The following is a 15,270-nucleotide window of genomic DNA, read 5'->3' as shown; positions in this document are numbered from 1 at the left end:
CATAATGACTTTTCATTGACTTGCCTCCCTACTTCGAAACAACAGGATGCACAGTGTGAGGTTTAAAGTGGGCTATCGCAACCACGTCAGAGACAAAACCATTCCTGCATTTTGAAATATATTTATATCTAAATAACTACAGTGTGTGTGTGTGTGTGTGTGTGTGTAAGTAAGATCACAGTTTGCTAATGATTCAAATGACCTACATGTGAATGCAAGCACCTACACACACACGTGCACACACACTCCAGACCTTGAGCAAAGATAATTTTATTAATTTAAGCAATACCACAGACTGGATTCTCTAAAAAGCATAGCTGTACCAAGACAGTGGTTCTCTCAGATCTGCTGTAACAAAAGGGTGCGTTCCATCAGACTTAGAAAATAGTGTTTGATTTATTGTAAATACATTATATCAAACTAAGACACTTATGAAGTGCAATATTTGTGTTGTTATACAGAGTTGAAAACCACTATTTGTTGTTGGTCTAAATTATGATCTACATTCAACTATGGAAATATTATGAAAACATCTCTCACATACACGTTCTCTGAAAACATAGAATACAGGATACTACCATACTTCTAAGTCACACCACTGCAGAAACAACAGTGTTACTTACAGTAAATAAAACCATTTTTAACTCCAAAAACACACCTTTCACAATTCTTTGTGATGTTATTATCTGTTTTCCTACAACAGCTACTGTATGATATAACATGAGCTATACATGTTCTTACTCAATAAAATAGCAATAGTGTTGCTGGAGAGAAACCATAAAAAAATGTATTATTACTGTACTGAATACTAGCACAATATATACAGTACTGTATTGACCCAAATGCTACCCTGGCCCTCAGCCTATGATGTATTGTCGGCCTGCTGTATGGAGATAAATGTATGTCCACATTCTGTAAATTAATTAAACAACATCTCAATATTACTTTAGTTTGAAACCTTACCATTCCTTGTCCACAGACAATGTATTTAATTATCAAATAGTCTATTAATACTCTCTGGAAAACTCTATGTTACTAAAGAAAACTTTATTAGATACATTATTTTACAAAAGTAGTATTTTCATCTTTCAATTATGTTATGGTGTGTTGTAGGTATACTATGCATGTTCTTGTTGTATATCACCCTTGGTAGGAAACATAATTCAAATGTTTATGATATAAATGTATATTAATCTAAACCAAATCAATGGTATCAATGACCTAATATTTAAGATCCTGTTGATGTCTAAAAATAAATAATATTGAGGTTCTATATATTTCAAATGGCTTGCAATGACTATGCAACTAACTAAGAAATACAAAGCAACAATAGAATCATTTCATAGTGCAGTCCATCCTAACTATTGATTGTTTTTAATGAACAGTATAGCATGCGTTGAAATGGTGGATGTGGGATAACCTATGTAGGAAAAACTCCAAAGCTTCTAGTCCCCTTATTGCACCTCTGTATAGGTGATGGCCCCTTCCTGAAGAAGGCACTATGGATGCTTCATTATCTCTTATCTGGCTAGCATCCTGGTGTTAGGGTCTCACAGCTGTCTATTGGTTGGCTACACTAACCCACCAACCAATCAAGTGTCAACGTGCACAAAGCTGCCACTGAGTGACATCTTATGTCTTGTGACATCTCATCTCCTCTTCCCATTTGAGTCTTTCCATACTTGTCCAAACGAATTCTATCAAATCCAACTGAAACTGCTAAAGGTAGAGATAAGAGACCCAGTAGACGATGTTGAACAGGAGGAACGACGTAGGGAAGAAGACTCTCGAGTAAACGTCCAGCTCCTTAATGTCGACATGGATGCGTCCTTTCCTCCACCCTCCCCCCTTACACTCCTCGTAACAGCAGAAGAAGCTCTGGCAGTCCTTCCCGTCCAGACACTCGTACACGTCCTCATAGTCCTGCCAGTATGAGTAGTTGTTGTTCAACGGTACCACGGTGGTGGGGGACCTGGGCCCCGTGTCTAGCATCGAGTAGGTCTGTGGGAGGGGACAGAGGAAGGCTATCTCCTTAGATGTGTAAGCGATAAAGGGAGAGAAAGAGAGGGAGTGTGAGAGAGGAGGTAGGGCAAGAAATGTGGGGAGGGGGCAGAGGAAGGAAGACCTCATACAGGGATGCAGCTTAAGCCCCACCCTCTTCAACATATATATCAACGAATTGGCGAGGGCACTAGAACAGTCTGCAGCACCCGGGCTCACCCTACTAGAATCTGTAGTCAAATGTCTACTGTTTGCTGATGATCTGGTGCTTCTGTCACCAACCAAGGAGAGCTTACAGCAACACCTAGATCTTCTGCAGATTCTGCCAGACCTGGGCCCTGACAGTAAATCTCAGTAAGACCAAAATAATCGTGTTCCAAAAACGGTCCAGTCGCCAGGACCACATATACAAATTCCATCTAGACACTGCTGCCCCAGAGCACACGAAAAACTATACATACCTTGGCCTAAACATCAGGTAACTTCCACAAAGCTGTGAACAATCTGAGAGACAAGGCAAGAAGGGCATTCTATGCCATGAAAAGGAACATAAAATTCGACATACAAATTAGGATCTGGCTAAAAATACTTGAATCAGTTATAGAACCCATTGCCCTTTATGGTTGTGAACCAAGAATTCACAAAATGGGACAAACACCAAATTGAGACTCTGCATGCAGAATTATGCAAAAAATATCATTCTAAAGCACCAAATAATGCATGCAGAGTAGAATTAGGCTGATACCCGCTAATTATCGAAATCCAGAAAAGAGCCGTTAAATTCTACAACCACCTAAAAGGAAGCGATTCCCAAATCTTCCATAACAAAGCCATCACCTACAGAGAGATGAACCTGGAGAAGAGTCCCCTAAGCAAGCTGGTCCTGGGGCTCTGTTCACAAACCCAAACAGACCAAACAGAGCCCCAGGACAGAAACACAATTAGCCCCAACCAAATCATGAGTAAACAAAAAGATAATTATTTCCAATGTGTCAAGTAATTAACAAAAACACAGAGCAAACTAGAACACTGTTTAGACCTAAACAGAGAGTACACAGTGGCAGAATACCTGTCCACTGTGACTGACCCAAACTTAAGGAAAGTTTTGATTATATACAGACTCAGTAAGCATAGCATTACTATTGAGGTCGCTGTAGGCAGACCTGGCTCTCAAGAGAACACAGACTATGTGCACACTGCCCACAAAATGAGGTGGAAACTGAGCTGCACTTCCTAACCTCCTGCCAAATGTATGACCATATTAGAGACACATATTTCCCTCAGATTACACAGATCCACAACAAATTCGAAAAAAACAAACCCAATTTTGATAAACTGCCATATCTATTGGGTGAAATACCACAGTGTACCACCACAGCAGCAAGATTTGTGAACTGTTGCCACAAGAAAAGGGCAACCAGTGAACAACAAACACCATTGTAAATACAACCCATATTTATGTTTATTTATTTTCACCCTTTTGTACTTCGTTACAACACTGTATATATATATACATAATATGACATTAAAAATGTCTATTCTTTTGGAACTTTTGTGAGTGTAATGTTTACTGTTCATTTTTAATTGTTTATTTCACTTTTGTATATTATCTACTTCACTTGCTTTAGCAATGTTAACATGTGTTTCCCATGCCAATAAAGCCCCTTGAATTGAATGTAATTGAGAGAGGCAACAGGGAGGGGGCGGGGGGACAACAAAAGCCAGACAGGAGACAATAAATACATGTGGGCAAACAAGGGAGAAAGACAGATGGAAAGATGAAAAGAGACAGAGAGAAAGAGATGAAGAGAGAAAGAGAGCCGATGCGTTGTGAGTGGAGCTGTGCTGTCATGCATTAAAGCTCCGCAGCGGGCCGTGTCCTCCCACACCCAGCAGGACGCTGTCATAGTCCAGGCAGGCAATGAGATAGAACCCCTCGGCTTTAGTGCTCTACCTAAGCTGGGACTCACTCACTGGCTCGACAGCACTACACGACATGACATGATGACATGACACGCCATTTACCAAGTACACTCTGTGACCGGTTGCTAGTGTAAGAGGATGGATATATGAAGGATGGGGGATAGACCAGACCTCAACCCTCACCGGGGGGGCAACCTCCCAGTTTGCTACCATGCAGGCCAGAGACACTGACTGCAATACTATCACAGCCCGTGCACAGTGTGACTGATGCAAGAGGATGGAGATCTGAAGGATGGACTAGACCTCCACCCACTGAGACCATAATCGCTACCATGGCTAGAGCTATTGACTGTGACAACACAAACAACCTCAGTCCATGTCTATAACAGCATTACACTGTATCGAGAAAAGTTACACCGTTTCGTCATATGGAGGAAAAGTACACCATTACATGGTACGGAGGAAAAGTACACCATTACATCGTATGGAGGAAAAGTACACCATTACATCGTATGGAGGAAAAGTACACCATTACATCGTATGGAGGAAAAGTACACCATTACATCGTATGGAGGAAAGGTACACCATTACATTGTACAGAGGAAAGCTCACCAGTCTCTGTGTCTTGTTTGTCTTGTTGTAGCGGGGCTTCTGTGCCCTGTAGGCGTAGTAGTTTTGGATGGCGTACTCCATCATGGCCGCAAAAACAAACAAGAAGCACACAGTGACGAAGAGATCCATGGCCGTCACATAGGAGACTCTGGGTAGGGAGGTCCTGGCCACTGTACTAAGGGTGGTCATTGTCAACACAGTGGTGATACCTGAAAGGACAAAGTCAGCGTCATAACACAGATTGTTCACCTAGTTTGCTTGGGGATTCGAACCAGCGACCTTTCGGTTACTGGCCCAACACTCTTAACTGCTAGGCTACCTTCCACCCTGTACTAGCTGTTTGATATCGCTCTTGGCAAAACGGCTGCAATATTTGTCTCTGGCAATAGTCAGAATATATTTTGCAAATACGTTTTTAAGATATTTTATCAATTACCGAGGGTTTTAGCTTTAGAAATAAATGGACGTTTACATCAATATATTGTCAGTGCTTAAATATACTGAACAAAAATATGAAGGCAACAAGTTCAACGATTTTACTGAGTTACAGTTCATATGAGGGAATCAGCCAATTGAAATAAATTCATTTGGCCCTAATCTATGGATTTCACATGACTCGGCCGGGGTGCAGCCATAGGTGGGCCTGGGAAAGCATAGGCCCACCCACAGGGGAGCCAGGCCCAGCCAATCAGAATGAGCTTTTCCCCACAAAAGGGCTTTATTACAGACAGAAATACTCCTCAGCTCCACACCTCAGAGGATCCCGTATGTGAAGAAGTCGGATGTGGAGGTCCACGACTGGCATGGTTACACGTTGGTCTGCGGTTGCGAGGCCGGTTGGACGTACTGCCAAATTCTCTAAAACGACGTTGGAGGCAGATTATGGTAGAGAAATTAACATTAAATTATCTGGCAACAGCTCTGGTGTAAATTTCTGCAAAACTTGAGACATATGTGCACATTTGTTCTCTCCAGCACAATGTGCACCTGTGTAATGATCATGCTGTTGAATCAACTTCTTGATATGCCACACTTGTCAGGTGGATGGATTATCTTGGCAACGGAGAAATGCTCACTAACCCATTTGTGCACAATATTTGAGAGAAATAAGATTTTTGTGCTTGTAGAAAATTTCTGGGATCTTTTATTTCAGCTCATGAAACATGGGACCATCCCTTTACATGTTGCATTTATATTTTTGTTGAGTATATATAGTGAAAAGTGAGCTAAATGTACCGGCTGAGATTTTGCATGTATAGAGCCTTTGATATAAAGTGATGGGTGTGACACGCACACACACTCATATGCACACACACTCATATGCACACACACTCTATATACAGTACACACACACACACACTCTCTCTCTCGCTCTTTTGTGCACATCACCAGGAACCTCTCATTTGATGACTGAATGTGGTGCTGTTTCCTAGCAGTTACCATGGAGACAAGAAGACCCATCTATTTTGAGCTGATATTTCATACTCAATCCCCCCTTCCTTCCTTCAGACTCTGCTGGCCACGATGATTACCTTCACCTATTTCCCTTACCTTCTATACATACTTTGGCACTTAGTCAGCAGAGTTCCTTCTTAACTTTCAAACAGGCAAAGGTGTAAGAGCAACTCTAACTGGTTCCTCCAAATAAAATGGCAAAGATGTAATAAATGACAAAAAGGTATCGTAAAAAATACAGAAAAGAACAGAAAATAATATAGATACAAAGAATGCATGTGGAAAGATGTCAGTACACCTACGACTAAATTAGGGACACAAAGACCCATAGATGTCATATGAACAGATACAGCACATAGAAAATAATACAGATAGAAAGAACATGGTACAAAGATAGTCTACAGTGCTGTCGTGACACAGAGAGAGAAAGAGAGAGAGAGAGAGAAAAGAAAGTGACAAAAAGAGGGAGGGGTCACACTGTATGAGTCACTGAACTGAGCATCCCTATCCCTTACTCCCTGTCAGGTATAGCCTGATAGGGCCACCACAGATGGTCATTACCATCTGTGGTGGCCCTTGTGAACCTGGCTCTTTGGGAATGTCACCCAGTACACCCCGTCACTGCCCCCAAACCACACTACACTCTCAGGGGGCACCTGCATGTCAGCACCTGCCTCCTCCTTAGCCCCCTACCACCAGCCACTCTGACATATCTCCTGCTCTTTGCAGTCAGAGCCCATTTTCCTTATCACTCCTTTCTTTTCAACCCGCTATCGATCAGCGGGGAGGCCCGGAAAATCAACGCTGCGCTTTTGTGCCCCAGAATAGACACTAAATGACTTCTTTTGTCAACGAGAATGGGATATTTATCTTTACTCCTACAGTCAGCATCCTTACCTGTTAGCAAGGGGAAAGACAAACATGTTTCCAGGCTTATCTTTGTACGGTGTCGTAACAGGTGTCAAGACTGCCGAGGGAGACTATTCAATGTGATTGTGGTGGTTCAAGGATGGTTTGGTGATGACGGACTCGTTAATACTCTTTAAGCTTCGACTTGTTTAACCACCATTGCAAATGTGGTTGTGTTGTCACTTAGTTAAAGGTCATGTATAATGCTAATACTGTCATTTGGACTAAATGTGATATATTTGACCTTGAAGACAAAAAATGACTTGGTCAAGGTCACCTACAAGAGCTGTCTGGAGGAATTGAATCGTACTTACCGCAAAGTTCAACTCAAACTCCAAATCACCTTCAACTACATAATCCAGACGAATGCACATGCACTAATGGAAAGCATGCATCGGGGGGGGGAAAATCATGAATGAATTACAAGCGTAAACAAAAAAGGTGACTGTTAAGCCTTGATGAATTACAAGCACATCGCATATACAAAATAAAATGGTACAAGAATCTGAAAAGCAGAACATAACATTGCGTAATTGGTCTCTGGTCTAAACAATAAAATATAGATTTTTCATGCAATCTGCCATTGTGGTAACCTTCTTTTCAACCAACCAGCTAGACTCAGATGTATTTTTTCCCCTTTCAGAATAACACATGCAGAGGTAGTTATTTCTGAACACATACAGTGCACTACATAAACACTGGTGGAACAGGTTTGATTGAATCCTTGGGGTTCTTCATCTACTTATTATCACATCAGTGTGTATCCTGCCAAATGGTATTCTTCAGATCAGGTACCTAGTGCTGTTCTGGCAGGGGCGGCATCACTATTGATCCAGAAGGAGACCCAGGAGAGCACCACGGTGAGGATACAGGGGATGTAGGTCTGGATGGTGAAATAACCCATTCTCCTGCTCAGGTCAAAGTACACTGTCATGACCACATAATCACCTGGGAGAGGGGGCGTAGAGGGGGAGGGAGCAAGTTAAGGAGGAAGAGAGTGGGGGGAGAAAAAGAGCGATTGAGGGAGAATCGGAGCGTCAGGTGGAACAAGAACGAGCCAGCATGGGCAGGGAGAGAGGGGTGGAGGGTGGGAGAAAGAGAGAGATTGAGGGAGAATCGGAGCGTCAGGTGGAACAAGAACGAGCCAGCATGGGGAGGGAGAGGGGTGGAGGGTGGGAGAAAGAGAGAGATTGAGGGAGAATCAGAGCGTCAGGTGGAACAAGAACATGCCATCATGGGGAGGGAGAGAGGGGTGGAGGGTGGGAGAAAGAGAGAGAGAATCATGAGATATAGCATCAGGGGGAACCACAGAAGATGGCACCATACACAATGCTTCAGGGAGTCTACTTTGGTGGGTTTTGAAGAGGGATGCTGTAACAATAGAAAGAAAGGAGGCAGATATAACAGCGGTAGAACCAGAAGTCCCTGATGGCAAGGTGGCATGGGAACTGTCCACTCGCCATTTTCTTCATTACCACGCTACAGCACAATACCTATTCATTTCATGCTGGATGAAAAACAACAAGAAGAAATTTAACGCTTTGTTTTCCCGAGTTTGTCGAGATGTAAATTAATGACATGCTATTTTTAGCTGCAGGAGCAAGCTAGCTAATCATCATGCAGCATGATGCAAGCTGGGAGTCAAGAAAAAGTGAAAACAAGATGAGAAACGTCTAATTTCCTTGAACAGAACTGAGGGAAGATCTGTGGAAGAACTCTGGCTTTCATGATTTCTCCACTCAGAACGTGGACTTGTGTCACAGTGCACCATACGCAGAATACATCATTTATTGGATCACCTGAGTTTTCAAGACAAGTCTTCAAGACTTTCTTTTCAAAATGGAGATGAAATCATCGTTCTCCAAAAGGAATAAAGTACAGCATGAACAATGTCACCTATGAAATTTGAGAATAGGGTCAATATGGGTTAATTACAGCTTGAGGATTCATACACGAGATCAATTTATCAGCCCCTTAAAACGCTGCTACATTAATCTTCGATGCTGTCACGAATGCATTAAAAATGTATTGCAAAGTCATTCCAGCAAGCACCACTCATGAGTATAATTAGATACCTGTTTGTAAAACACGACCTTAGTCGCAAGGAATGATGGTTGGAAATAAATAGATGTAGAATTCAGTATTAAAACCAAACCACATCCATTAAATATTTTGAATCTTTAATCTTGATGGTTTGTATAAAAATATGTTTGCCTTTATACCGGATGGGACTACTGATAAGCTTCAAGCAGCCTACAGAGAAACAATATGTTAAATGTCACATTGAATTATGAAAACAGGTAGATGCACTTTCATTGTGCACTATTTTATTACACAGTGAATGATAAAGACAACGTCTACTCCCTGAGCACTACTCTTAAGTTCACTACCACCACAGTACTACTCCTACGTCTACTACCAAAGTACTACACCTAAGTCTACTACCACAGGACTACTCCTACATCTACTACCAAAGTACTACTCCTAAATCTACTACCAAAGTACTACTCCTAAATCTACTACCACAGTACTACTCCTAAATCTACTACCACAGTACTACTCCTAAATCTACTACCACAGTACTACTCCTAACACAGAACCCAAACCGGCTGCGCGCATGCGCTATCGTGCATACATTTATTTTGTCCCCCCACACCAAACGCAATCACGACACGCAGGTTAAAATATCAAAACAAACTCTGAACCAATGACATTCATTTGGGGACAGGTCGAAAAGGATTAAACATGTATAGCAATTTAGCTAGTTAGCTTGCACTTGCTAGCTAATTTGTCCTATTTAACTAGCTTGCTGTTGCTAGCTAATTTGTCCTGGGATATAAACATTGGGTTGTTATTTTACCTGAAATGCACAAGGTCCTCTACTCCGACAATTGATCCACACATAAAACGGCCAACCGAATCGTTTCTAGTCATTTCTCCTCCCAGGCTTTTTCATCTTTGAACTTATATGGTGATCGCATCTAAACTTTCATAGTATTACTACGACGACTGGCAAAACAGTTCATCTTTCAATCACCCACGTGGGCATAACCAATGAGGAGATGGCACATGGGTACCTGCTTCTATAAACCAATGAGAAGATGGGAGAGGCAGGACTTTCAGCGCGATCTGCGTCAGAAATAGAAAGGAGTTCTATTTTAGCCCTTGGCATCACAGACGCTCGTTGGCGCGCGTGAGCAGTGGGTGCAATAATTGAATAACTTGGATTTCTACATTTATTTTGCGACGCTCGCGCACGGGACGTGTCCGGTCTGGTCAGCATGTTAGTCTACTACCAGAGTACAGCTCCTAAATCTACTACCACAGAACTACTTCTAAGTCTACTACCAGAGTACTACTCCTAAGTGCAATTTCAACCTGTTTTCTGTCCTGCCAAATGCTGTCTTTGTCATTTCCATGGTACAATAATACTACATATCTTGACTATCTTCCAAGAAAAGGTATTGTCTTTGCTCTCTGGCAATATCTTGCAAAACTGGCAAAGCAATTGTCTTTGCAATGCGATAGTTTACAAAGACTGGAAAAGCAATTGACTTAAGCCAGAGTGGTGGCACCAGACCTCAAGACACCAGCTGGTAATGCCTGCTGTCTCCCGCTGCTAACAGACAGGAGAATATGACAGATCATTTACAGTAAATGGAGATCATTTTATTAAAAAACAGCTAAAAATAGCACTTTGTCCTTTTTCCTTGGAATCAGTATCTAATAATTCAGAGAGAAATGGGATGGAGAACACAGGAGCCAGTGAAGGGATGTGATGAGGATTTATTTTATTGGTTGTGAAAAACAGGTCAGCTGTTTGGGTATTAAATGTACGATAACTAATTTACTGTACCTGCTGTGGTTTTTAGGACGTCTGTGGTATTCCGCAGGCCCATAAAGTCAAACTGGTAGAGGCGCCAGTACTTCTGGTCTGAGGTTTCGATGGAGTTCCTTTTCCATCTGTAAATCATTTCATCCTTGGGGTAACCATCTGTAAGTCAAGTAAACACACAGTGACCCTGTGACCCTATGGTAGAATTTAATTCTAATAAAATAAGATTTATGCTTCAATCTGACCCATACATGTTTCATTATTTGATGGGTCTTACTGGACATATTCCTATGTATGTATTATATAACCTACTAATTGCATACTGTTAAATACACTTAAATACGGGAACAGCACACGCACACGCCGGCACACACACACACGCACATTATAGCACCACTAGACTTTTAAAAAGTAAAAAACAGGGCCATAGTAAAGTGCTGTAAGAGCAGATGAAAAGGGACGGAACCAAGTGTAATGGGATACTTTGAGTTACTGTGAGAGTGTTGTGTTGATGCTAGAGTTGACCTTCCCTTTTCACAGAAGTGTGTGTGTGTGTGCCTCTGAAATCTAATTTGAAAGCTATGCAACGGAAATGAATCACTTCATTGTGCTCTGATGATTTCAAGCAGGTGAACTGTATCCCATTGACATGTTATTATGAGGTGTGTATCTCACACACACGCACAAAGCGACAATGTTATTCACATTAAGGAAAGCTACAACAAAGGGAAGCTGGTGAGATGATGTGGAATGTGCCGAGTGCATGTCCATATCTTAGAAACTATTATGCCGTGAAAGTACAATACAATAACGAGGAGGCAGAAAGCTATGTTTAGGCTAGGGCTCAGCTGCAAGTTGGGTATCAGGGTTTGGCTCTGGAGTTGGCACTGCCTCCTAAAGGTGTGGTGTCCAGGGCATCCAGGCCAATGAAAGAGGGGGCTGCAGCTTCATGGCCCTGCAGCTGATCCACATGGCTGCGGTGCACTTTACCGTCAGGCGTCCGAGTCCTGTAAGAGGCCGGTCCAGTGGCTTCTTCCACAACTGCAAGGACCTACATAGGGCCTCGAGAGTAGTTATGGTTATGAGATAACCATGGCTACTTCCATGCACTTTGAATGGGAATCTACTATTATGAGAAAAGTATTTAATTTGAATTACCCAGAAAAGTCCATATGAAGACAAGCATTTCTTTGTGGTCCACTGCAAGGCAGCCTTGGGTGAGCAGGGTGACTCCTGACAGGGAACACAGTGACGCACCACAGCCTAAATTTCCATGTGCATCCCGGGCCACCACACATATCTCCGTGCCAGTGCCTTCATCCTCACTATTCCAGGATGCATATCATGACCCCCTCGCTCGCCATGCCAGGTACCACAACCCGACTGGCCCACAACACACAGTTCTTGTGAACCAACAGGTCGTTCCAACGATACCATTGAAACCCAAACGGTCTGCCAGGAACCTCAGAGGCCCATCCATGCAGCACCCAGCGAAGCACTCGGGACAGGACAGGATCCTTGAAGGTCAGTGCGGCTTTCCTAGAAGCATGGAGAAGGGTATCGGGCACCACTTCCCAGGGAGGTGGTGGCTCAGACAAAGGGGTAGTGAGTGACAGGCAAATCAGGGCATCTGCATTAGCCAACTGCTTCCTTGGATGATAGCAGAGCTCATAACTATGTCCCAGTACTCAGACTCCATCTGACCATGCAAATGAAAATATTTTTGGGCATGGGCTTCATATGATGAAGCACGCCCATCAAGGGCTTGTGGTTGGTATAGACCACAAAATGGCGACCTGACAAATACTGATGGAACTTCATGACAGCAAAAATGTTCGCCAGGGCCTATTTATCCGGGTGTGCATACTACTGTTCAGCGACAGTTAGGGTCCTAGATGCGTAGCACACAGGTGCTTCCCAACCATCATATTCCACATGACTAAACAAAGCCCATATGGAGATTCATCACAGACCAGTAACAGGGGTTTTCTATTATCATAGTGGGCTAGCAGCCCATCTGCTTGCAGCAGCTGCTTAGCCTCTTTATAGACTTCTTCATGAGCGGCCAGGTCCAGTAGGCGATGCCAGGGCTGTAGCTTTATCAAGCAGGAAGCAGTTGTAAAAATTGAGATGCCTCAGAAACGACTGAAGCTCAGACTTGTTCTGGGAAGAAGGTGCCTCCTTAATGGCCTTTACCTTATCCTGGGTTGGTCACACGCCTTCCTTGTCAACATGGAACCCCAGGAACTCAACACTGGGTGCAGCAAAAATGGACTTCTCTCTATCAGGCTGTGGCCCCCCCATGGGTACTATAGACAACATACTTCTCAGGGTCTGGGTGACAGTTTACCAAGTGTGTCTTTTGTGTGGTCCTAGTGGGCATGAATGAACTGCCTGAGGCCTGGGACTGGGACCTTTGTCAAACAAAGTCAAGCTATATGTCCCCTCCGTTTACAGTAGTGACAGGTTGCAACCCTAAACCTACAGCTGTTGGAATTATGAGCACCTCCACATCTGAAACAGGCTTTGAAGTCATCTCTGGACTCTGACTCCGCCCCCTCCGTGCGCACCGGCCTACTTCGTTCAGCGAGATGAATTACAGGAACAGTCGGAGGACCTGGTATTTCAGGGTGAAGCAGGCAGGCATTATTTGCAGCAGTCTCAGCTGCCAAGGCTTTTACCTCAGCCACTCTAAATATCAGATTGGGCTCAGCCAATAGACTCATCTAACAATTGTCAAGCAGCAATTGTCAAGCTGCCTGCGCAGACCAGCAATGAAACTGGAGATATTCTGATTTGCCTTTTGTTTACAATTATGAAAATAAAATCTCTGCACAATTTCTGACGGATCTGGGCTGAAAGGCCACTTGAAACATGCCACTATGTGATCATAACTCTTTGCAGTGCGCAGGGCTGGAGTGGGTAGAGAACCTAATGTACACTGAACAAAAATTATAAACGCAACTATTTCAAATACTGAGTTACAGTTCATATAAGGAAATTAGTCAACTGAAATAAATACATTCGGCCCTAATCTTTGGATTTTACATGACTGGGAAAATGGATACAGATGCCTTAAAAAAAGGTAGGGGCGTGGGTCAGAAAACCAGTCACTATCTGGTGTGACCACCACTTGCCTCATGCAGCGCAACACATCTCCTTTGCATAGTGCTGATCAGGCTGTTGATTGTGGCTTGTGGAATGGTGTCCCACATCTCTTCAATGGCTGTGTGAAGTTGCTGGATATTGGCAGGAACTGGAACACGCTGTCGTACAGATCAATCCAGAGCATCCCAAACATGCTCAATTGGTGAAATGTCTGGAGAGTATGCTGGGAAGAACTGGGACATTTTCAGCTTCCAGGAATTGTGTACAGATCAGTGCAACATGGGACCATGCATTATCATGCTGAAACAGGAGGTGATGGCGGCGGATGAATGGCATGACAATGGGCCTCAGGATTTAATCACAGTATTCAAATTGCATTCAAATTGCAACCAATAAAATACAATTGTGTTTGTTGTCCATAGCTTATGCCTGCCCATGGGGCGCTCTGTTCACAATGTTGACGTCAACAAACTGCTCGCCCACACGACGGCATGGTTACACATGGTCTGCGTTTGCGAGGCCGGTAGGATGCACTGACAAAATTACGTTGGAGGCAGTTTATGGTAGAGAAATTAACATTAAATAATCTGTCAACAGCTCTGGAGGACATTCCTGCAGTCAGCATGCCAATTGCACACTCCCTCAAAACTTGAGACATCTGTGGCATTGTGTTGTGTGACAAAACTGCCACATTTTAGAGTGGTCTTTTATTGTCTCCAGTACAAGCTGCACCTTTGCAATGATCATGCTGTTTAATCAGCTTCTTGATACGCCACACCTGTCAGGTGAATGGATTAGCTTGGCAAAGGGGAAATGCTCACTAACAGTAATATAAAGAAATGTGTGCACATTATTTTTGAGATATACGTTTTTTTATGCATATGGAACATTTCTGAGATCTTTTATTTCAGCTCATGAAACATAAAACCAACACTTTACACGCTGTATTTATACATTACATGAACAAAAGTATGTGGACACCTGCTTGTCAAACCTCTCATTCCAAAATCCTGGGCATTAATATGGAGTTGGTCCCCCCTTTGCTGCTATAACAGCCTCCACTCTTCTGGGAAGACTTTCTACTAGATGTTGGAACATTGCTTTTGGGACTTGCTTCACTTCAGCCACAAGAGCATTAGTGAGGTGGAACACTGATGTTGGGCGATTCGTCCCAAAGGTGTTCGATGAGGTTGAGGTCAGGGCTCTGCGCAGGACTGTCAAGTTCTTCCACAATTATTTTAACCAACCCTTTCTGGATGGAACTCAGTTTGTGCATGGGGGCATTGTCATGCTGAAAGAGGAAAGGGCCTTCCTGTTCTCTTGGCATCCACCAAACCCAGATTCATCCGTCGGAATGCCAGATGGTGAAGCGTGATTCATCACTCCAGAGTCCAATGGCGGTGAGCTTTACACCACTCCAGCCGACG

At 43.1% G+C, this 15,270-nt stretch overlaps 1 protein-coding gene across 1 annotated transcript in view; it reads right to left on the bottom strand.

Moving 5' to 3' along the window:
* Positions 1 to 254: 254 nt before the first annotated feature.
* Positions 255 to 15,270, bottom strand: part of LOC115133091 (gamma-aminobutyric acid receptor subunit gamma-3-like) — a 40,422-nt gene continuing 25,406 nt past the window's right edge. The window contains exons 6-9 of the mRNA XM_029665979.2: positions 10,757 to 10,894; positions 7,696 to 7,848; positions 4,537 to 4,745; positions 255 to 2,001 (exon numbers count right to left, since the gene is read on the bottom strand). Of these exons, the coding sequence (XP_029521839.1) occupies positions 1,720 to 2,001; positions 4,537 to 4,745; positions 7,696 to 7,848; positions 10,757 to 10,894 (782 nt within the window). The 3' untranslated portion in view covers positions 255 to 1,719. The remainder of the gene's footprint in view (positions 2,002 to 4,536; positions 4,746 to 7,695; positions 7,849 to 10,756; positions 10,895 to 15,270) is intronic.

Source organism: Oncorhynchus nerka, linkage group LG2 (genome assembly GCF_034236695.1).
Source record: "Oncorhynchus nerka isolate Pitt River linkage group LG2, Oner_Uvic_2.0, whole genome shotgun sequence".
NCBI lineage: Eukaryota > Metazoa > Chordata > Actinopteri > Salmoniformes > Salmonidae > Oncorhynchus > Oncorhynchus nerka.
This window is presented reverse-complemented; position numbering and strand designations above follow the sequence as displayed.